The 22,660-nt window shown below is 54.2% G+C and overlaps 1 protein-coding gene across 7 annotated transcripts; it reads left to right on the forward strand.

Moving 5' to 3' along the window:
* The first annotated feature begins 1,766 nt into the window (after positions 1-1,766).
* On the forward strand, positions 1,767-21,507 carry SLC45A3 (solute carrier family 45 member 3). Of its 7 annotated transcripts, XM_033092896.1 has the most exons (6): positions 1,981-2,094; positions 2,492-2,574; positions 14,418-14,811; positions 15,672-16,457; positions 17,175-17,440; positions 19,800-21,507. In XM_033092896.1, exons 3-6 carry the CDS (start codon positions 14,640-14,642, stop codon positions 20,235-20,237), a joined length of 1,662 nt encoding a protein of 553 aa, XP_032948787.1. In that variant the 5' UTR covers positions 1,981-2,094; positions 2,492-2,574; positions 14,418-14,639; the 3' UTR covers positions 20,238-21,507. The 7 variants fall into 7 exon arrangements, with proteins under 7 accessions (XP_032948792.1, XP_032948786.1, XP_032948787.1 ...); XM_033092901.1 differs by lacking the exons at positions 1,981-2,094; positions 2,492-2,574 and adding an exon at positions 1,767-1,789; XM_033092895.1 differs by lacking the exon at positions 2,492-2,574 and having other exon boundaries at positions 1,951-2,094.
* Positions 21,508-22,660: the final 1,153 nt, after the last annotated feature.

Here is a 22,660-nt window from a genome sequence, read left to right on the forward strand (position 1 = left end):
GACTCGGGTGTGTGTGTGTGTGTGTGTGTGTGTGTGTGTGTGTGTGTGTGTGTTGGGGGGAATAATGACTGGACTGAGGGACTACCTCAGTTTACCTGAAAATGGTACCCATCGCCTGAATATTGTAAGGATTAGATGAGTTAATACATGGAAAACATTTAGAACAGTGCCTGACACATCAGTAATAGTTAATTATTACCATGGTTCCCCGAAAATAAGATTGGGTCTTATATTAAGTTTTGCTCCAAAAGGTGCATTAGGGCTTATGTTCAGGGGTGTCATCCTGAAAAATCATGCTAGGGCTTATTTTCCGGTTAGGTCTTATTTTCGGTATTATTATTACTCAAGGAGGCTATACCAGCAGAAAAAGGGGGAGGGAGCATTTTCCTAGCAGAGGGCCCTACAGCACCCTGTGCAGGGCACAGCCTGAAGAGTATATCCACCTGGCTTGGTAGAGAAGGGTCACTTGCTTTGGGGAGGTGTAACCTGGCACTTATCCAGGTGGCCAGGCTGCTGGGTGGGGTCCAGGATCTCAGACCACCCTGTTTGCTCACAAGGTATAAGGCAGGTAGGCCTCTGACAAAAAATCAGAGAGGGGAGAGGGGGGCTCCTACTCCTCTGAAGAGGGACAACTCCCTCTTACTCTCTGTGCTCTTTCCCCAAACCCGGAAAATACCACCATCCACTCTGTCTTCGCTCTGTAATTTTCCAGTTGACCTGGAACTCCCCCTGACTCCAGCCCTCTTTTCTGGGGCAGTGGGGAACATATGCTCAGGGACCCAGGACTCCACCCTAGTCTCTCTGTTCGCCACAAATGAGTATGCCAAAGGCTTTGGGAAGCCCCTGGGGCCCTAGAGGGTCACCTGCTGAAGGGGTATGTGCTCCCAGTTTTCAAGTTAAACTTGTTTAGTAACTCAGAAGGTAGATTCTTGATTTTTCTCTTCTCTGCTCTCTCCTGAACCCACTCTGTCTTCCCCAGGCCACCAGGGCTCCATTGTTGCCTTTCTTCTCTATTTCCCTTTCTTCTCTGTCTCCCAGCTGGAGGTGTCCTTAGAGATTATCCGGCCAATCCTTTTTACAGAGGCTCAGAATAGGGAAGGGACTTGTTCCACATCACACTTGGTGAGTGGCAGGGCCAGCATTGAAACCCAGTGCCCCAATGCGAGTCTAGGGCCACAGCCAATTAAGTCTTCCGTTCAAAGGTAACTTCTTGTGATTTTGTGGTAGTCAAGTGAACAATCCACAGCAAATGCAATTTCTTTCTACCCTAATAAAACTCCATGGAAGAAAAAAGACACAACTGGGTCCCCCACCCCAAGGCCAGCCTCCACCTCCTGTTCTCTGTCTCCTACCTGTAATGTTCCATTCTTGTCACAGGCATTCTGGAAACAGGTATCTATTGGGATCTTGTTCAACAGCTGACAAAGGGAACATCTTACTGGCAAGTATCACCCCTTCCTACCCATACACATCTTAAGGAGAAAAATAAATGGAATTTGGCTTTTAATTTCAGGAAAAGGGATTGAGTTCGCTATAAGGAAGCTCTTTCTGCCTCAGAGAATAGCAAACAGTAGGAAGAGTAACGGGGATGAATGTGACATCTTCTTTCAAGGGCTGGTCCTGGATGGGTGGGGTGCTGTTCTGCCCGGGGACAGGGGTATGACCAGAAGAGCACATACGGGTCATGGTCACAGACTGGCTCACAGACTGGGAGGTGCCCCGCGTTGCCGGGTCGCTTTTACCTAAATGTTTGGGTGGCGAGCGGCGAAGCGGCGGTGCACTGCCCTAGGTAATGACAGGGCACTCTGGGAGCCACGGGGGGGGGCTGCCCGTCGCGGTCGGGGCTACAAAGACAGCTTGGAGACTTGGCGCGTTCTTCTCTTGGGGACCAGCCCCACCCCTCCGGACCCCCTCCTGGCACCCCCCACCTCCGGCCTGTCTCGCCCCGCCCCCTCCTGGCAGCCCCAGCGCGCATGCTCTCTCCCCCCGCAGAGTAACCTGGAGATTTAAAAGCAGCCGGCTGGCGCGCGTGGGGGCAAGAGGGGGCCGAGCTCGCCCGCGCCGGCCCCAGTGACAGACGCTCGCCTGGGCCAGGTAGGAGCGCACCCCCTCTTCTCCCAGGGGACAGGGTCCCGGCGCGGGGAGGGGAGGGGCGCTGCGTGGCCGGGCCCCGTGGTGTCGCGTGCTTTGCGCCCCGCCGGCTGGGACCGCGCGGTGGCCGTCCGGGCGCCGCGCCCCCGCAAGTCCCAGAGGAGGTGACTCGGCAGCCGGGCTGCGAAGTGCGGGGCGCCAGCTCGGGTCCCCGTGGGGCTGTGCTTTCTTCTCGGAGGGCGGGCTGGGCTGTAGGCGCCCGGGCCCCGCTGTCCCAGGCAGAGCGGCGGGTGGGCAGCGGCGGGCGGACGGGCGCTGGCTCCTGTTGCACCTCCCGCGTCAGAGTTTTCTTTGGAAAGTTGCATGTATTTTCTTCCCTTGTCTCGGCTTCACCGGAAAGGGGCAGGATGAGTCACCGCGGTGCGCACAGCCCCGGACTTGGGAGCTGGGAAGGGGCCCGGCTGACAGGACGCCGCGGGAAAGGTGACTGAGCTTTTGGGATATTAGTCTTGGGGCCAGGCTCTGAGCAGGGAGTTGAGGCTGGAGTGCGTGCGTGTGTGCGTATGCGCGTGCGTGTGTGTTCCTCTGCCCCCTTCTCAGGGGAGGAGGGAAAAGAGGCCGCGCGTTCTCCTCACCTGCCTGTCAGGACTCAGGATGGTGAGGATTCTGAGATCAGCAACCAGATGTGATGAGGTGACACCTGGGCCCCCGCTAGAGCCCCTCAGGGCTCTAGGTTTAGGCAGAGTATGGACCTGCTGGAGAAGCCCCCAGGGACCTGCGGTTTCTCCAGGGGGAGAGTCATAGTCTCCCGTCCCCTATAGTCTCCCGTCCCCCTCAAGTGCCGGAGCCCAGTGAGCTGCTCTTGCCCTTGACCTCTGAATCAGCTTCCATCTTCCCAAGGAACACTTTTGACCTGCTCAGCTTTTCCCTCTCCCCAGGGCCACTCCCCTGTACTTCCTCTTTTCTCCAGGGGACAGAGTTGGGGGTAGGGAGGGGTTTGGCATGGTGGGTACCTGGGGAGGACTTGCCCTTTAGCTGTTACACAGACCTGATCCCAGTGGAGCGGAGACTAAGAATAGCCCAGTTGCTGTCTTGCTGCCCTGGAGTCTGCAGCTGGGCATAGCCTGTGGACCATGGCCCAGAGTGACTCTTGCTGGGCGCCTGGAAGCATTGCTCAGAGGTGGAAGTGCGGCCCTGGGGACTTTTGACTGCTTCTTCTGATGCACTTAGCAGATCTCCTTGCAGAGCCAGATAGCCTTGGTGTGGACTCACCTGCCTCAGGCCTGGGGAACAAACTGGCTTTTGGGGGTGGGGAAGGCAGGGCCCAGGAAGTGCAGACTGGATGGGAAGCCTGAGGAAACCCATAGAGCAACTTCTAGGGAGTGAGTGGGACAATATATGAGGTCACAGCCCTTTAGTTGGATGGGTCCCATCCCCTCATTCCTTTCTTATCTCCTCCCCCCAGGCCTGTCATGGAGCCAGGACTCTGTTGTTCTAAAAGTGCTCAGAAAAATGGAGCTTGAGTCAGCAGGATGAGTCTGAAGATAAAAATACAGCTGTGGATGAATGTGCAGCTGTGGACATACAGGCCCCAATTTAGTGGGAGGTAGGGTGGGGGGAAGTTTTCCTATGTACTCGTGGAGTGTGTGGTGCACTCGCCTGCCTCTCCTGGCTCTCTGAGTTACCCTGAAAGAGGGGGATGAGGGGAAGGAGCTGGGCAAGGATCTTTGGTGGTCCACTGAGGTCCTTCCAGGCCACTGAATTGTGGAGGGATGGTGTGAATTCCCCTTTCTCAGCCTGTCCAGGCCTCTGGGGAGAAAAGGCAGAAACGCGGGGGTGGTTGAGGACTCCAAAAGTGAAATTAAGCACTGTTATCCAGACCATTATTGTCTGATAGCGCAGCATTATGGATAAAAACCCAGACTGTCAGAAAGACAGGGTTTATATCTCGGCAGCTCTTGTAGCTGTAGAATGTTGGGCAAGTTACTTAACCTCTTCTCAGCCTTAGTATCCTGGCTGCAAAATGAGGATGAGGATGAGGCTGATGATGATGATACCTACTCTATAGCTTTATTTACTAAATGATAAGTATAACACATAAATATTTATAAATATATAATTATATGTAACATATAAAACATAAACAGTTAGAGCTTTATTAAATCATGCATATAGAGCACTGGACTGTGAGCTTGATAGGAAGTAAGTGCTGAATAAATTAGCTAGTATTAACCATATCCACTCTATTGCCTGCGACTGAATGGGCAGTAGTACCCAGCCTGGGACTCCATTCTTGGGTTCTGCTGCAGACCCTGTCTCTTTGGGAACAAGGTCTCCTGGACTTTGGGGTGTCAGTAGGACTAGGTAACTAGGTAAGTAAGTCAGTAGGTAAGAGGCTGAGCTCTAGCACCCAGCTGCCTGCGTTTGAACTCCATTTTCTCTTGTGGAAGTTTCTTCATCTCTTTGTGCTTCCACTTCCTCCTCTGTAAAATGAGGGTATTGGTAACTACCTGACAGTATTGCGAGGATTAAGCAAACTAATGTAGGTAAAGCTCTAAGTACAGTAGCTGCAGGTAAAAAGAGCTTGATAAATGTCAGCTGCTGTTATTTGGTGACAATGGAGGCAGTCACTGTGGCTTACACTTAGAGACCGGACTTTCTTAGCAAGGGAATTAGACCATATGTAGCTACTACATGTAAGCTGTGAACGACACATATGCAGTTGAATCTGTGGTCCAGTGCAAAGAACAGACCAGAACTGGATGTCCTGGTCTCTCCCTGTCAATATTGTGTATAACTTTTAAAAAATCTGTCCAGTAACCCCGGCCCACTTACCTCCTCAAGTTAATAGTGATGGAGGTGAATCATGAGGTGATGGAGATGAATGTCTATCCTGAAAGGTTAAGAGCCTTCTATGCAGAACATTTATTCATAGTGATTTTTAGGGAAACTGTATGATAGGGAGAGGATGCTCTGAATTTGGGTTCTACTCTGTCCTCCCTCCCTAACCCTTGGGATCCTTTGCACTGCTTTCCAGTGTCCAGAAGAAAAACCCAGCCTGGCTTTTCTTTGAACAGTCAGTGGTCCTGTTTGCTGGACAGTGAGGGTAGAGGCTGGACCAGTTGGTACCAGGCCCAGTGTCTCAAATGCTGATGCTACTTGACTCCCAGCATTAGAGCTGGAGTGTGGAGCTTTGTGCAGTGTATTAAGTGTCCCTGCTTGGGGGCAGGGGCTGGTGACGTAGCCATCACGGGATGGTCCTGATATCTAGCCAGAACTTCCTGTTTAATCCCTTTTTCTACTACATGGTCTGTTTCCTCCTCCACAAGAAGTGGCACTGACCTTGAATGACTTGTGGGGCCTCTTGTTTCTGATGCTGGAGATGGGCCTATCTCACCTGTTGGCCTTGGTTTCTGTGTCTGTAAAACAGAGATGATAATATTCACCCTGCAAGGCTACCGTGAGGATTACATGAGATAGGCATATTTAGCAAAATGCCTGCACAGACCAAGTGCACAATACATGTTTGTTCCCTTTCCCTTCCTTGTTACTTCTGCAGATCAGTCTCTCTGGGAAGCTGGGATGAGCCAGCAAGAAGGGGGTTGGAGACCAGCCCCTGGTCCAATAGTCCCACCGTCCCTCAGTCACAGAATTCAGGCCAGACCAAATGCTTCGCCAGATTGGCTGCTCCTGAGGGCATCCTGCCTGAGATAGCAGTCCCTGTATCCCCAGTGCCTTCTGGCGTGCCCCCTGCCTCTCTAATTTCAAGTGTACTTTGAGCAGACAAATACTGTCCAAACTGGCAGCACCTGGCCCATCCCTAGGGATGTGGCCATCTAGCTTTCCACTTCTGGCTCCGGTCGCTAGAGATTGCTGAGCACCCAGAAGCCTTGAATGTGGCCCTGCCATGAATCCCAGGCACACCGGTGAAATCACATCAGACAGGAATCCTGCTTCAGCCTCACCCGGGAGACCTTCTGTTGAGCAGCCCCCCGTCTCAGGGTCTGGGCAGGGCCTGTGCTTTCTGCTTTCCAGGAACTGAAGGGCTAGTGGGGTATGGGCAGGAAAGGACTGCAAGCCAGATCAGGAAAACCATGAGCTACGGATATTCAACCTTGAAGGCTGCTGGGTGAGTGCAGGTGACACTAGGGAGAAAAGGAGGAGCCTTGACAGCTTGGGTTCCAGGCAGCCCTGGAGGAGGCGTGGAACAAGAGCCGGACGGGGCTCAGGAGATGGAGAGGTAGTCCGGGGGAGGTGACTGGAGCACAGTGACTACTTTGGAAGCAAAAACGGGCCCAGTGCTGATGAATATCCCCATGTTAGAACGAGATCTGAGATCAAAACCCAGTGCCACGATTTTGGGTCTGGTAGCCTTTCCACCACAGCTCACTAGGGCGGGCCAAAGGAGAGGTGGGTGGGTGTGGAAGTCCCAGGTCTCCGTGGCTGTGTTTTGCAGACATCTCTCCTTTTCTGCATAGTTCCAAATCGCTCATCTTTCAAGGCTCAGCAACACAGCTACTTCCTTTAGGAAGCCCTAGAAGAACTGAACATGCCCCACTTGGGGAACTTGTGTCTTTGCACCTGTACCACTTCACTGTACTCTGATTGCCTTTTGTCTCTTCTGCCAAAGGGGAGGCGGTGGGGGGGGCGCTGCAGTCCATTGTTCTCAGCACCTTCACAGAGGGCTGCTGCAGAATGGGGCTCAGGAAGTGTTGGATGGGTGGGTGAGTTTTAATGCTCTTTGAGTTCCTTTGGAGGAGGTTTCTTTTCACACAGTGAAGCATACCAAGGGTGGGCAGACTAGGTCTCTTTAAAAAAAAAAAGTCCTTTTTGGAACCTGCTCACACCTTGCTCACCACTGAGTGACCTGTTTTTGAGAACACTTTTCCATAGTACTGAGTCCAGCTCAGAGTCCTCTGGTGATAAATGGGGCTGGTCCCAGACCCTACGATATCAGGGCTCATAGGTCCTTAAGAGACCATCGAATTTGAGAGCCTAGAGGTGAGACATGGCAAAGCTGGGACCAGCATCCTGGTTTGACGCCCAGCTCTGTTCTGCTCATCTGTGGGTCTGCCCAGACCCTCTATGCCCTGCTCTCTTTCCTGTATAGCTCACCTCTAAGGGAAGGCAGGCTGCAGGCAGGGGGCAAGGGTTGTCTGTGCACAGATGCGGGGAGAGCTGCCTGGTCTAGCTGACTGGTAAGGTTCAAGTTCACTAGGAGGTAGGCCAGTTCAGGTTTCACTTTGCGGGGGCTGTAGGAAGAGAAGGGAACAGGGGGAGGGAATTTCCCAGTGGCCTAGAGACTGCCCAACTCCCTGTTCTCCCACACTCCTCTTTCTCCACCCTGGACCAAGGGATTTCTTGGGACCACAACCCCACCTCATAGGGAAGCATTTATTGTGGCCCAAATAGAGAATGAATTTGGTTACTAATTTCTTCCAGGGACAGAGTCCAACTCTGGGCGGGAGTAGGGAAGAGGGCAATCTACCCCCAGATGTCTTGGTTTCTTGGCTCAGTTTCAGGTGACCGCTGACCCTTGGTACTCTGTTATATTTGAACAGTGTGAAGACAGGTGAAGGGTAGGCTAAGTACAGCTGAGTGTCCCCACCTTGTTCCCCTTATTGCTCATTGGTGCAGTGCTATAACCCCCACTCCCCTATGCCATGTGGTCTTGTCAGTGAGCACTCAGTGGGCACCTGTCCGTGGAGAGCCCCCTCCCTGGGCGAGATGGGGTGGGTTGGATGTGAGATCATATAGCTGTACAGTTGGAAAGAACCTGAGACAGCATCTACTAGCTCTCATTTTACAGGTATGGAAACGGAGTCCCAGAGAGGTAAAATGGCTTGTCCAGCTACACAGCTACAAAAGTTGCTGAAACTGGACTACACTGTCCTGGCCCCCAGTTCATAGCACTTTCCAGAATTTTCAAATGGTTTGAATTTTCCATTCAACCCTTTTTATCTGTGCCTCTTTGGGCATGTTAATGAATTTCTCAATTTTTATTCTTGTGAAATAGGAATATTAAATAGTACCTACTTTGTAGGGTTGTACAAATGGTATGAATTAGAAAGAAAAGGTATGTCAGAAACCCAGCAGATGCCAGACACTTTCTGGACAGTTAGCAGGTGTTGGCCACCGTGATTATTTCCCTTGTGGATGGGTGCCACCCTCTTTCATAACTTTGGGATGTGTATCCTGCCCTCCATCTCCCTTCACAGCCTGCCGACACCAGGCAGGTCTGCTGCAGCGACCTCTGCTCACCTGTTGGGGCCAGCACCTGGGGAGGCATTTACATTCTTGGCATTCCTCTCGCTTCTGGGGCTGAAAGAGGCATCCCTAGTGTGTGTGTGGGGGGGGCAGGGGGGACATGAGGGGAGGGGGTTCCAGGTTGAGAGGGGAATGGGAGAGGGAAGAAAGGGGTAGCTGGTCGCTCTCTGACCTCTGCTGTTCCTGTTTGGGAATGAGAAAGCCCTCTCCCAGTTTTCTCCACTGAGTTTTCTCCCAAACAACTGAAGGAGAGGCTGCCAGGAACTTCCACATACTTTCTTCAAACACACTTCGTGGCTGTGAGGTTGATGGTTTTGACCTAAGTTTCCTTGCCTGACAAATGGGTCTATTCATTATACCCACCTCATCGGGAGGTTGGAGAATTAAAACACTTGGAAGAGTGCCTGGCATGTAATAAACCTCAGTGTTAGCTGCTCTTAATAATTACAGACGAGGAAACTGAGGCTCAGGGAGGTCAGTTAACAAGGTCACACGTAATAAGTGGTGGAGTTGGCGTGCAAACGCAGGTCAGGCTGGTTGCCAAACCTAGGTTACACTGCAGAATCCTCCAGGTTCAGAGGCCTGTGGCCCCTGGGGTGGAAGAGCGCTCCAGGCTGAAGAGTACTGTGTGTCTTGGCTGGTCAAGGGCACTTGGTCAAGGTGACCCAGTGTGACCTTGGGTTGAAGCTGTTCTCAGAAAGGAAGTCTCATCGGGAGGCTCATTGCCTGGAGTCAGATATATGTCCGTATTGATTGTCACCATGGGATTGCCAGGTGACCCTTGGGAGGGGTGCTTCACCTCGGCTTTGGCTGGGACTGACTGGCCAAGGTGAGGGTCAGGCCTGTCACTGGATTGGAGAGGGATGGGGAGGGGGAGATCAGAGCACTCTAGGGACTGCCCGCTGTCCTTTCTCCTCCCCTCCCCAATCTCCTCCGGCATTTGTTTCCTTTCAAAAGCTGGCCTGGGGCTGTCAGACAGGGCAACAAAAGCAACTTTCCTCCAAGCCACTGCCACCTGTTGGGTTTTCACACGTTGAGGGTGAGTGGGGGAGGGAGCTGTTGCCCTTTTCCCGGTGTCTGCGGTGTGCCCCCTCAGGCCCCCCAGGGGCCTGGGATTCTTTGCTGCCCGATGTGACAGGGCTCGTGAGCCAAAGAGGGCGCCTCCCCCCCCCCCCAGCAGCTGGAAGGGAATTGAGTGGGAAGGGGTCGGGTCTTGGCAGCCGGGAGAGAGTTTGATGGATTACTCTGCAGGCCGAGAGGTTTCTCCCTAATCCCCCTTTGTGTCCTGGCCTGCAGCCCCCTCACTCTCTCTGACAAGCTGCTGAGCAGAAGGCTTCCAGTCCAAGTGAAGAAAAGGCAGCTCAGCAGGCGAACTCTAAATCCCTGGCCTCTGGGCCCTGGGGGAGGCTGGAGCCGGAGAGCAAGTCTGGAGAAAAGAGGGGGTGGATCTTCTTCCTTCTGTCTGGCCCTTATTCTTTCTTACAGTCCCTGAGGCCTGCGCCTCTGAGGTTGCATTCCGAGTGGGGTTTTCAGGTGTCTGTGGGAGCCATGGGAAGCTGTGGGCCTCGGCTATTTGTGCAAATCATTGCCTTTTTATAGGGTGGGATCAGGGAATAGCAGACCCTCCCTTCATTGGAAGTATTTGAACCCAGAAAATCAAAGACTAAATATGGCTTGGAAGGCACGAAGCCATGTACAGTCTAATCCTGTGTCCCCTCTTCCCAGCTGCCCGGGTAGGAGTTCCCATAGCACAGCACCCCTGACAAGGGGATCTGTAACGAAGCAGGGCTCATTACCCCCAAGGATGCTCATTTGCAGGCCTCCTGGCTGGCCAACACATCATCTTTCGGCGTGTCCTAGGGCCCCTCGTGGAGCTGCCATGAGGGTGGGGCTCACTTGGGGAGTGCAGTATGCTGCTGGGTTTTACTAGGTAAGGACAAGGACTTTGGTGGCTTGGGATTGAGGTGAGCGGGTGGGACAGGGAGGCTGGGCTGGTAAACCCCCAGACCTCTTCCCTGCCCCCAACCCAGAGGACCTGGGAGAACTTTACTCGGAACCAGATTCTGGGGTCCAGTCCTGTGTGAAGGAATCGGGGTCTTTCCTACCTCTCAGTCTTACAGCCTCCACCTGCTATTGCTCCCCACCCGCCTCGGGTAGAGAGTGAGTTGGGGCAATTGGCCTGGCGTGACCACACCCCCTTCTACCACTGAGTCATTACCCCTCTGGCTAGCCTACCCCCATCCCCAGTTTCCTCCTCTGGGAGGGGCTGCCCGGCTGTGCAGGGTTGAGGAGTGTGTTTCCCCTGGAGCTATGAGAAAGCAGCCGTCTTTGTGAGTGTGGAGGGAGGATTGCAGGGTCGCAGGCTCAGCAGGGTCAGGCTGGGGGCTGCAGCCGTTTGATGTGCCTGGGAGGGGTGTGGGGACGCTGGCCCGCATAAAGAGGCCATAGAATTGCCGCCTGACACTGGCCCGCGGCGGGGCTGCCTCAGCCCGGGCTCCCTCTGGCCTCTGTCTGTCAGCGGAGGGGCTCTGCTCCCCCCAGCTCCACCTCAGCCTTGAGGGGTGGCAGGAGCCCCTTTGAAAGCCCTCAAAGGCCCCTTTATACGTCCCTCTGACCCTCCCTTCCTGTGTAGGGAGCTACCGGCATGGGCTTCGTCCCCTTCCTCCCTCCTCCTCCACTCTGTCGTCTGAGTTTTGGAGAAGGTTCATGCCAAGTTTGTTCCTGTTGCAGTTTCATTTCCCCATACTCTCTGCTGGGGCGTCTGTAACCTGCAGGGGGCTGTGATGGAGCCCACTGTCTGCTCTGGGGGTGCCACATGGTGGGAAATGAGGCACATAGGTCTCCTGATTTCTGGAACTGGGCAGATTGAATACAGGTTCACTGACCCTGCCAAGGCCCTTGGCTCTCTGGGCTGGGGTTCTGCTCCCCCAGGGGTGAAGAAAGTGGGCCTGGGGCGGATCTCCAGGAAGGTTCCCAGAGGTCTTGGTTTCCTCCAGCTTTCTTACTGACCCATCATGAGGGGGCCCAGAGAGGAGGGGAGATGATTGGGACTTGAGAGAATCTTGTCCTAGAAGGCCACTGTTCTTTCTAGCAGGTCAGGCCAGACTCCCCCTTTCTGTACCTCCACTTCCCTCCTCTTCCTGCTCCCTTCCCACCAGGTGAGCTGGAGGCTGGCTCTTCAGGTTGATCTTCTGTTTGCCAGACAGAGTGCTCCAGGAGCAGGAGGGTCTGAGTCAGAAGCATCTCTGGGACTGGAGGGTATAGAGGAGATTTGGATCTTGTTTCTCTGAGGAGGACAGGGGAGCTTCCCAAACAGGGGGCCCAACAGGAATCCATCACTTTCATGTTTTGGTGAGAAGTGCGCTTGGGGCTGCAAGTAGGAGTGGGCGTAGGGGAGCCTGAGGGGAAGTGATGTTGAACTAGTTTTTGTCCTTTCACCTCACAGAGCCTGGAAGCTGGGCAGGGCCTGGGCTTCTGTATTTGTACCCCAGAGAAGAAGGCCTAGAGGGACAGCTGCTGACTGGAATTAGTGATGCGGGCCCTCTCTGTCATTTCCTCCACCCTGAAGGCCCTGGAATAGGAATGAAGAGGGGAAGACTCGGGCACTGGGACAGATGTAAGGAAAAAGAAAGGAGACTTCGGAAGGGAGACTATTCTTATGGGCTTGGAATTAATTTCTTAAGCACTTCTGGGCTGGAAAGAGTAAAGCCTGGGGGTGGTGAGTAGCCCCAGAGCACAGTAGAGATCAAAAGGGGGAGGACGGGCTCAGCAACCTAAGAAGAGAGAGTGTAAAACCGGGCTTCAGCCAGCCTACTTCCTACCCAACTCCTTTCAATGAATTCCTCACCTGGCCCAGCCCCTGGTTACCTGGTAAGGAGCCTCTTGGAAGCAGAGAGAGGCACTGGCGAGGGGGGTGGCAGCTAATAGGCTCTTTGGGTTGTAGGAGGATGAGGGGAAATTCCTCTTTTTACCCTTTTTTGCCTTTCTCCCTTCTGGGCTATGGAGCCAGATTAAGGGAGGGAGGGAGGCAGGTGAGGTGAGTAATAGTTGCTGGAGAGTTGCAATTTATTTTAAACAACGGGGAGCAACCAGGGCTTGGGAATGGGGCAGGTTGTGGGTGAGGTTGGGTTTGACTGGCTGTGTTTGCTCAGGGAGAGCCTGGTCTTTAAAATCCCAGGGCAGGTCAGTGTCTAGGGCCTGCCCAGGCCGAAGGCAGGGGGTGGAATGAGCTGGAAACCTTTTGACCCAGAACCCCTTCCTCCAGGCTGGAAAGCACCACCCCTTGGTGTCTGTACCATCTCTTGCTTTCCTTCTGGGGGTGCTTTGGCAGTGTGCCAGTGGAGAGGGCCTCAGCTCAGCTGAACCCACAATCGCCCAGCTAAGACTGATGTCTAGTACCCTTACCCCCCTTTTGGGATGGCATGGGTCAGTATTTTACACTTCTCCCCATGCCACCCCCAGAGGAGTCTGTGCGCCTTCCCAAAGTGGATAGTTTGGGTTTAAAGGGATCTGTGGAGAGGAGACCGGGGTTGCTCAGCCTTGGCTGACGCCCCTTCCTTCCTGGTCTACCAGCTATAAAGCCCCAGAGGCATTTATGGGATGGAAACCTCTTACCCAGGACTGATGGCCATCTGATTTCTCTGTGGCACAGCTCAGAGAGCACCTACAACACATGTTGTAACACGCAAAACCCTGTGGTGCTAAGTGTCACTTGAAAAGATAAAAGAGGTTGAAGTGCCAAATTATGAGATGCTGAGATTGGAAGAGGGAATGAATGAGGGCTGAGGGGTACTCCGGGTGGGGGTGGGGACTGGAGCCGGGCCCTGCTCCACTGTGGGCTTCGCACAGAAGTAGTGCCCTTGCACAGCATATATAGAATTGAATGGAGAGACAAGGGAAGGCTCTAGCTCTGTGCATTCCCCCTCCTTTGCAATGGGTGACAGGTTAGGGGACTCTCGCCTTTTCTCAGCAAGACCCGCCCTCTGTACCTTCTCTTTATGACTGACTTGATCTTCCCTTGTGGTCACTTGTAAACAGGGCAGACTGCAGTGGGTGCTTTGTCAGGAAGCAAGGCCTGGAACCAGCGTCACTGGGGGTGTGGGGCACAGGGTGGGTGTGCGGGGCACAGGGTCGGTGTGCGCCCAGGGCGATCTCTATGCACAAGATGCAGGAAGGGCTGTGGGGACTTCTTTGCTGAGCATGGAGCTGTTTGGGGAGCAGAGAAAGGCTGCCGGGAAGTGGTGGGGCATCCTGCCAGTCCGAGGGTCACTGCGTCATGGCAGTTGTTGCGGTTTTACGTCCCTGTGAGGCTGGGACCTGGGAACAGCCTGGCCTGATTGTGGCCCCACTGTCCCGTGACAGTTGGGCAGCACACGTGGGAATGTTTCTTCTCTATGAATATTGAGCATGGGGAGAAACTAAGGGAGAGGTTTTCAGGCCCAGGTTCTTCCAGAGAAGTGCTTTTTCAGTGGTGTCCATGACAGGTTCCAACCTGACCCAACAAACCACAGCCTCTCCTCCCTTCCCCCCTTGTCCTTGTCCTTGGGGGTGGGAGGTATGGTGCAACGTGGCTCATGGCCAGGCAGCGCAGAATAGGAAGTGCTGCTCTTAACAAAGGGGAATTGAACAGACCGGCTTTGGTAAATGGAGAGAGAAAAGCAAACAAACCTGGCCTGACAGAGTCTCCAGGGGCACCTTGATAACAGGGCCTGGAGATCTGGGAATTAAGTTGGTTTTATTTTATTTTATTTTATTTCATTTCCATTCTACCAAGCAAGGGCAATTGCAAAGATATTCCAAGACAGAGAATAACTGACATCTGTTTGGCTTTGGAATGTGCTGAGGTTTAAAAATCATATTTACCTTATTAATTATGTCAGCCTTAGGCTAATATTAACATGCATTTTCTGATTGGGCAGTATGGGGGTGGCACCTGTGTGGCAGGTCCACACCATCAGTCTGGGAGTGAACAGGATTCAGAGAATTCAGAGCAAATCCTAGAAATCTGGTTCCCAGCTCTCAACTAATACACAACGTTTGATTGCCCTTGTACTGTTTAGGACCTGAGTGGTATGTCCCCGCCCAGGCACCCCCGGAAACAGGCATTTAGCATGGGCTGAGAAGCTGGACTTGCACAGAGAGCTGGCAGAAATGGGCTCCTGGCTGAATCCTAGACAGCCGGTGGCAGCAAGGAGAGGCCTGGGTGTCTGGAGCGGGACTGCGACAGGGCAGTTCTGGAGTGAGTGACTCTGCTGGAGCCCTCCCTACCTGCCTGGCCCACCATGGTCCAGAGGCTGTGGGTAAGCCCCCTGCTACAGCATCGGAAAGCCCAGCTCCTGCTGGTGAACCTGCTGACTTTCGGCCTGGAGGTATGCCTGGCCGCAGGCATCACCTATGTGCCACCCCTGCTGCTGGAAGTGGGGGTGGAGGAGAAGTTCATGACCATGGTGCTGGGTGAGTCACCGCATCCTCCTGCCCTCCTATTCCACATGCATGCTGTCCGGAAGTAGGGCGACAGTGTCTCTGTCCAAAGAGCTGCTCAGAGGGACAGGTGGCTATGTACTGGGTTGATGTGGCTGGGGACAGGAGTGAGCCTGGGCTGAGGGGGGCCCAAGAGGGAAAACAGAGTACAGGGACATGACCTGGTCACCACTGTACCCCTGGACCCTGCACAATGATTGACCCATATACAACAATGGAGAAATGGCCCTTCTCCTTGGTCTAGCCCTCTATTATTTATATCTATTATCTCATTTAACGCTTGCAACAAGCCTCTGAGGTTATCCAGTCCACGGAGAAGATAATGGGGGTCTATGAGAGGTTAGGTGACTTAGCTGCACCAGGCTGTGCAGCTAGCTACTGATAAGTAGGGACAGGGTCTCCCAGCCAGGGCTCTTTCTTACCCGCAGGTCAGGGGCTGGGCCCCTGCAGATGAATTCTGCAAAAGCCGCAGAAAGCAGGCACCATCGCATAATTCCCTGGAAGAAGCAGCTCTGTCAGGATTATTGGCTCTGGAGTCAGACTCCCTGTTAAAGCCCTGCCTCCCACCCTCCCTAGCTCTATGCCTGACACAAGTATCACTTATCAATTGTTCCACGCCTCAGTTTCCCCATATTAAAATGGGGCATTAGTGATCCTAGCTGTGAGGAGTAGAGTCCCTGTGAAGTACTCAGCACAGTACCCAGGACAGGGTTGGTCCTCCCTGTGATAGGCAGTATCATGGTCATTTCCATCCTTCTCAAGGAGGTCGGTCCCCCCTGCCCTGCTCCTGAAGGGCTCCAGTCTCTGGCTCATACTACTTGCCCTTCTTGCAGGCATCGGTCCAGTGCTGGGCCTGGTCTCGGTCCCACTTCTAGGCTCAGCCAGTGATCACTGGCGTGGACGCTATGGACGCCGGAGGCCTTTTATCTGGGCCCTGTCCTTGGGCGTCCTGCTGAGCCTCTTCCTCATCCCAAGGGCTGGCTGGCTGGCTGGTCTGCTGTGCCCGGACACCAGGCCCCTGGAATTGGCACTGCTGATCCTGGGCGTGGGGCTGCTGGACTTCTGTGGCCAGGTGTGCTTCACTCCACTGGAGGCCCTGCTCTCTGACCTCTTCCGGGACCCAGATCACTGTCGCCAGGCCTTCTCTGTCTACGCCTTCATGATCAGTCTCGGGGGCTGCCTGGGTTACCTCCTGCCTGCCATTGACTGGGACGCCAGCGCCCTGGCCCCCTACCTAGGCACCCAGGAGGAGTGCCTCTTTGGCCTGCTCACTCTCATCTTCCTCACTTGCGTGGCAGCCACGCTGTTTGTGACTGAGGAGACAGCGCTGGGCCCAGCTGAGACAGCAGAAGGGCTGTCGATCCCCTCCAGGCCACCCCACTGCTGCCCATGCCGTACCCGCCTGGCTTTCCGGAACCTGGGCACGCTGGTTCCCCGGCTGCACCAGCTCTGCTGCCGTGTGCCGCGCACCCTGCGCCGACTCTTTGTGGCCGAGCTGTGCAGCTGGATGGCGTTCATGACCTTCACGCTGTTTTACACGGACTTCGTGGGCGAGGGGCTGTACCAGGGTGTGCCCAGGGCTGAGCCTGGCACTGAGGCCCGGAGACACTATGATGAAGGTAAGGCTTGGTGGCTGGGGGGCTGCTGTGGGAGCTCCCCTCCAGGGGAGGCTCAGCTGTAGGGAGATGCCTACCACCTGTGCCTGGGCTGGTAGCTGTGTGTCTCAGTGCCCTCGTTTCCTCAGCAGGGAAATGGGCCCTATCTGTGTGTGCGGCTCATCAGAATACAGAGCAGCTTGGCCTGCAGTCTCAGTAGAGCCTGGGACTGCCCTGAGAGTTTGATCAGAGTTCTTGCCCCAACCTGACAGAAGAAAAGGCTGAGCTGATTTAAGGTCTAAAGGGAGTGGGGGAGTCAAGGCTGGGTCTCAGGTCTCCCTGGCCCTAACTTCAGTGTGCCGGCTGCTCCCCCTGCTGACTTTCCAAATCCCCTCCCAGCACCTTGCAGCTCAGGCATTCCGGAACTCTGTCTTGGAGCCTCTGGCGAAACTGTCCTTCTGTTCCCTCTCACCCTCCTTAGCTAGCTGAGGCTCCCAGTCAACCCTCAGAACGTCTCCCTCTCCCTTAGCCAGCAGCTCTGGCCACATTCCCTGAGGTCAGTGGAAGAACCTAGACTCCTGTTGTTCTACAGGTAGTATGGGAGGGTGCTGGGGAGCAGGGCTGGTCTACAGCAGACCTTGCGCAGTAGTGCCTCTGGCCCCTTATTCTAAGTCTCCCCAGATTGTACTGGGCCTCTCCCCCATCCCTGTCTGACCACCTCTTTCCTGCCTCCCTGTCCAGGAGTCCGGATGGGCAGCCTGGGGCTGTTCCTGCAGTGTGCCATCTCCCTACTCTTCTCTCTGGTCATGGACCGGCTGGTGCAGCGGTTCGGCACCCGGGCAGTCTATCTGGCCAGCGTGGTGGCTTTCCCTGTGGCTGCTGGTGCCACATGCCTGTCCCGCAGTGTGGCCGTAGTGACCGCCTCAGCAGCTCTCACTGGGTTCACCTTCTCTGCCCTGCAGATCCTGCCCTACACACTAGCCTCCCTCTACCACCGCGAGAAGCAGGTACTCACTGGATGCTCCACTGGATACTGCTGATGTGAGGGGTGTGGGGGGAGCGGGGCTGACTAGCCCAGAACGAGTGTCAGGCAAGAGAAGCTGGAGAAGGCATTCTTTGATCAGAGAGGAAGCCCATGTAGCCCAAGGGCCAGAGACGTGGGCTGCGGAAAGAGGGTGTAGATTAGATCCTGGGAATGACTTCCTGGTGTCAGGACTATAAAGCACTTGTGTGGAAGATTGCAGGAAATGTGAAATCCTTCTCTGGGAATCCTGAAGAATCAGGCTAGCAGAAGCTCTCATCTGGGCTGGGTTGTTCTGTGCAGAGGCAGGGGGCTGGATCAGATGACCTCTGGGGCCTAGCTTCCGCAGACGGTGAGTGGGACTGGTCTGGTGTTGGCAACAGCTCTCCTTATTCAGGGATAGGCTGGAGGAGGCATTGTGACTGAGCCGTGCCTGCTTTGGTCTGCGAGATGGGGAAGCCTCCTTACTGCCCTCTCTCCTGGTTTAGCTTCCTTTTCTGTCTAATTCTCTCTTTTCTTTTCCTGTCTCACTCATTTGCCTCCATCCCCTTCCCCCGCCCTCACAGCGGATCTCTGAGTCTGGCGCCTGACACCGCTCACCTGGGCACTGTGTAAGTTGGGGGGCCTCACCTAAACCGGGCCCTCCAGGGTCCCCCTTCTGTGGGAAGCCTCCTGACCCAGGCTGTGTGGTTGCTTTTGGTCCCTCCGCTGGCCTCAGTGAGCTACAGCCCTGGGTGTAGAGCTCTGCCAGACAGGCAAGAAGTTGGGTTGTCCTAAGGGAGGAGATGCAAGCCTGTCCTCAGAACTTCCAGACTGTAGGGAAGACACAGCTCTGAGAAACATGGAGCTGGGAGGCTGGTTAACAGAATAGTAACTGCAGGGGTGGAAAGGGTGGAGGGAGGGGCCAGGGTCTGGGTTGGGGGAACCTGGTCCCTGACACCCCTATTAGCACACTGATAACCTTTATCAGCCTCCACTCTTCTGCTGCTCTGGCTGGGGCTTGGGGGCTGCTGTCCGGAGGCCAGGTTTGGGCATGATACTTGTGCCAGGGAGCCTGCTGGGGCTGGTCCTCCCCTCTAACTGAGGAGCACGTCTCTCTCTAGGGACCTCTCCAGCCTCCAGCCTGGTCCAGGGAGGCCCATTCCAGGAGCTCTGATGGGACACTTGGCTCTGCACACCCCCTGCGCCTGCCTTTACCCCTTTCCATGAGCTGTGAGCTCTCCTGGGGTCAGGTTTGGGCTCTGCCATGGCTCCTAGCCCTAACGTAGCCAACTCCGGAACTCTTCTGTGATAGGCACTCGGGGGCATGGGCACAGTCTAATAAGCTGTAGCCTCTGCAGGGCCGGGTGACTGATCTAAGGCAGGTAGTGAGGAGGTAGGGAGAAGGGCGCCATTAGCACAGCTGAGGTGTGGAGTCAGGAGGGGGTGATTCCTCTTGCTCCTCTCTTCCTAGAGGCTGGGTCTGCTGGACCCACACGCCTCAAGGCTGGGGCCACAGACCTTATAGCAGGGCAGCCACTCCAGCCAGGGCCAGGGCCCCAGTGGGAGCAGAGCTTTTCTCTGAGGACGGTGATGAGGAATTCCCAATGGCCAAGTGGTGGGGTACAGGAAGGAAGAGAAGAGAGCCACTGTTTGGGGGGGGTTGGGCCACCAGGTGCCCCAGCCTTGGTTTTTGCTCCTCTGTTTCCCCCCTCCCCCGTTTAAGCTGTTGTTTCTCAGTCTAGTTGTGTAGGACAGTTCCCTGGCCCACGCGAGTGTTATGAGCCTTGCCCCTCCCCCGCCCTGGCTGAGGCAGTCGGCTGCTGACCTCCGGCTGCTCACGGCAGCCCAGCTCCAGGGAGAGCCGTTGTTCACAATCTTAGCTGTAGAGGGCGCAACTCACTGGCCCATGTGGGAATCGAACAAGCGAACTTCACCAACCACCTGAGCCACCAGGCTGGCCCTGCTCCTCTGTTCTTACATGTCTCTTTTTCCTTGTCTTCCTTCATTCTGCTAGTCTTTCCCTTTACCTTGGGGTTCTGTTCTCTTCCCGACCTGCAGTACTGCATTTGTCTGCCACCCACCTGTTCTAGGAGAGACTAGAGGAGACCTAGACTTCTGGTTTTATTTGTCCCATCCTGCCTCTCACTCCCACTCCTGAGGAGGGTCCTGACTAGACCCAGACCAAGCAGGGTCTCTCAGTTTTCTGACCCGCTGCCTGATTCTCATTACGGCCTATTTCCTGGGTTCTTCCAGCCCCTGGGATAAAAGGCCAGGGTTTGTGCTCAGAGCTAGGGGATCCCATGCCTGGCTATACACCGTGGGTCCTTGTCCCCTATTACTTCCTCTGTTTCCCGCCTCCCCAGGTCTTTCTGCCCAAATACCGAGGAGACACTGCTGGTGGGACCAGTGAGGACAGCCTGCTGACCAGCTTTTCACCAGGCCCCAAGGCTGGATCCCCCTTCGCCAATGGACACATGGGTGCTGGAGGCAGTGGTCTGCTCCCATCTCCACCCACACTCTGTGGGGCCTCTGCTTGCGATGTCTCCGTGCGTGTGGTTGTGGGTGAGCTGCCAGAGGCCAAGGTTATTCCAGGCAGGGGTATTTGCCTGGACCTTGCCATCCTGGACAGTGCCTTCCTGCTGTCCCAGGTGGCCCCGTCACTGTTTATGGGCTCTATCGTCCAACTCAGCCAGTCTGTCACTGCCTATATGGTATCAGCTGCAGGCCTGGGTCTGGTTGCCATTTACTTTGCTACACGGGTAGTATTTGACAAGAGTGACTTGGCCAAATACTCAGTGTAGAGTACTTCCTACCCACTGAGGGAGGGCCTGCCTCACTGGGACCCAGCTCCGCCTATTCTGTGCTCCAGTCAGCCGCATGGGGCTGTGGGGCTGGCCTCCCAGTGTCTATTGCTGCCAAAGTGGTGTGGCTCTCTTCTGCCACCCCGTGGCGTTGAGGTGCATAGCTGCACAGATGGGGCACCCCGGCTTCCCTCTCACCTCTGCCTAATCTTTAGGGCTGGCTGACTGGTAGCTCTCCAAATGGGCGTCAGTCTGGACTTCTATAGGGAGAGAAGGGCGGGGCATTTGATTAGCACCCTGCACTGGAATGCAGAATTCTTAGGGGGATTATCCCGGCTCAGGGTTCACAGTGTCCTGGTCAAAACATACCTAAAGAATGGATTTGGGGAGCTGAGTAAACTCAGCCACACCGCAGATCTCCCATCTCCAGGCCCCCATATCCTGTAGTTCCCCAGTGTTGCTCTTGCGTGGGAGTTTCTAGTGTGAAACTCTCCTCAGGATTTGAAAGTATGAAAGTTACTTGGGGGCTGAGTCTTGAGAGAAGTGATGCTGCCTGGCCCCACAGTACTGCCTTCCCACTAATCCCCCCAGTACATGGCTTGTTGGCCCCTGTGTCACCATCATAGGGACACACGCCTTTAAATATTTAACTTATTTATTTAAGTAGAGGGGTGGTGACATCCCCAACAACTGGGTCCCCTGAGATGGCTGGTTATTGGACTAAGTGTTGCTAGACTCTCCTTCTCCTGGAGTGACTGGTCTGGCCCCAAAACTGCCTAACCCAGGGGCTTGGAAGCTCTGCTCACCCCAACTGATATCCCAGCTCCTCTTGCCCAAGGCTAAGGTTGCTTCAGGTCTCAGCAACCACCCTAGTCTCCCTCCTCTCTTGGCCTAGCCTGCCCCTACCCCACTTCCCTGTGCTCCCTCAAGGACGGGGCTGATGCAGGAGCTGCCCACCCCCTACCTTTCCCACTGGCTCCACAGCCCTCTCTTTGGGGCTGTTCTGGAACCAGAAGCACCCAGTGTGGCTCCTCGAACCTTTATCCGTCTCAGCCCCCAGGGCATATCTGTGCTTGGTGACTCTTGCACAGAATCTCAGGAGCACCCCCTGCGCGGGCTTAGGAGGTCTTATCTCTGGGGGGTGGTTTAAGTGCCGTTTGCAATAATGTCATGTCTTATTTATTTAGTGGAATAAATATTTTATACTGTATATGAGCAATCAGAGTATAATGTTTATGGTGATGAAATTAAAGGCTTCTTATATGTTTAATTGGTCTGTTTATCTTTCTTTCCGGGAAAGGGCCAGATCTCAAAAATTATTCGCTCTCTTCTCACTGGACCCTGTCTTGGCAGCCTCAGTTCCAAGCACTACCAATAGATGGAGCCATAGACCGGCACTCTGTTATCTTTGGTGATTGGGTGTGGCTGTGCTACCCGCTGGATTGGAGAGTTCATTGGGGAATATGGGGGTTCTCAAAGAGCTCATAGTGTGTCCAAAGAGATGGAACAAGCACCCCTTATCAAGCATAGGAATGCACACCACCTAGCATGTGCGGGGGAGGATTTGAGCCCACTCTACCTTGCTTCCCACCCTTTCCCATCTCCTTCACAACTTCTGCCGGGCTCAGCTCAAATTCAGAGTCTTCCCTGCCTTGTCACCTCCCTCACCCCTCCAAACTTGACAGGCCTTCCTGTCCCTTAAATTCAAGTTGTCAGCAGCAAGATCTAGATCATTTTTTAAATGATCTATATTTTATTTAACTTTTTATTATGGAAAATTTCAAACAGAATTGAGTAATGAGCTTGGTATAATGAACCCAACTTCAACAATTAACATTCTGCCATTTTTGTTTCATCCCCCAACCCCCTGCCTTTTTCTTTCTAGGTTATTTTTAAAGCATATAGCAGACATAATTCATTCAACTTGTAAATACTTCAGTGCATAGCTTTAAGGAGTAGGACTTTTTTTTTTTTAATTAAGATTTTATTGGGGAAGGACTTTATTGGGGAGCTTTGTATTCCTAGGACTTTTTATTGGGAAACAGTAGTGTGTGTTTCCCAGGACTCATCAGCTCCATCGAAGTCGAGTTGTTGTCCATTTCAATCTTAGTTGTGAAGGGAGCAGCTCAGCTCCAGGTCCAGTTGCTGTTGTTAGTTGCAGGGGGCACAGCCCATCATCCCTTGTGGGAGTCAAACCGGCGACCTTGTGGTTGAGAGGACGCACTCCAACCAACTGAGCCATCTGACCACCCAGGAGCTGAGCAGCAGTTCATTGACTTCATTCTAATTGTGGAGGGCACAGTTCGATTCCCCGTGTGGGAATCGAACCGGCAGCCCTGTTGCCCAGAGCTCAGGTTCTAACCAACTGAACCACCCATCTGCCCCAGGAATAGGACTTTTTAACAACTCAATCACAATACCAT

Source organism: Rhinolophus ferrumequinum, chromosome 22 (assembly GCF_004115265.2).
Source record: "Rhinolophus ferrumequinum isolate MPI-CBG mRhiFer1 chromosome 22, mRhiFer1_v1.p, whole genome shotgun sequence".
Lineage (NCBI taxonomy): Eukaryota > Metazoa > Chordata > Mammalia > Chiroptera > Rhinolophidae > Rhinolophus > Rhinolophus ferrumequinum.

Excerpts from the sequence above, each read along its gene's own strand:
- SLC45A3 (XM_033092901.1), top strand. The coding sequence starts at position 14,640 with ATGGTCCAGAGGCTGTGGGTAAGCCCCCTGCTACAGCATCGGAAAGCC. Across the intron at positions 14,812-15,671 it reads GTTCATGACCATGGTGCTGG|GCATCGGTCCAGTGCTGGGC; the intron begins GTGAGTCACCGC and ends CCCTTCTTGCAG. Across the intron at positions 16,458-17,174 it reads CCGGAGACACTATGATGAAG|GAGTCCGGATGGGCAGCCTG; the intron begins GTAAGGCTTGGT and ends CTCCCTGTCCAG.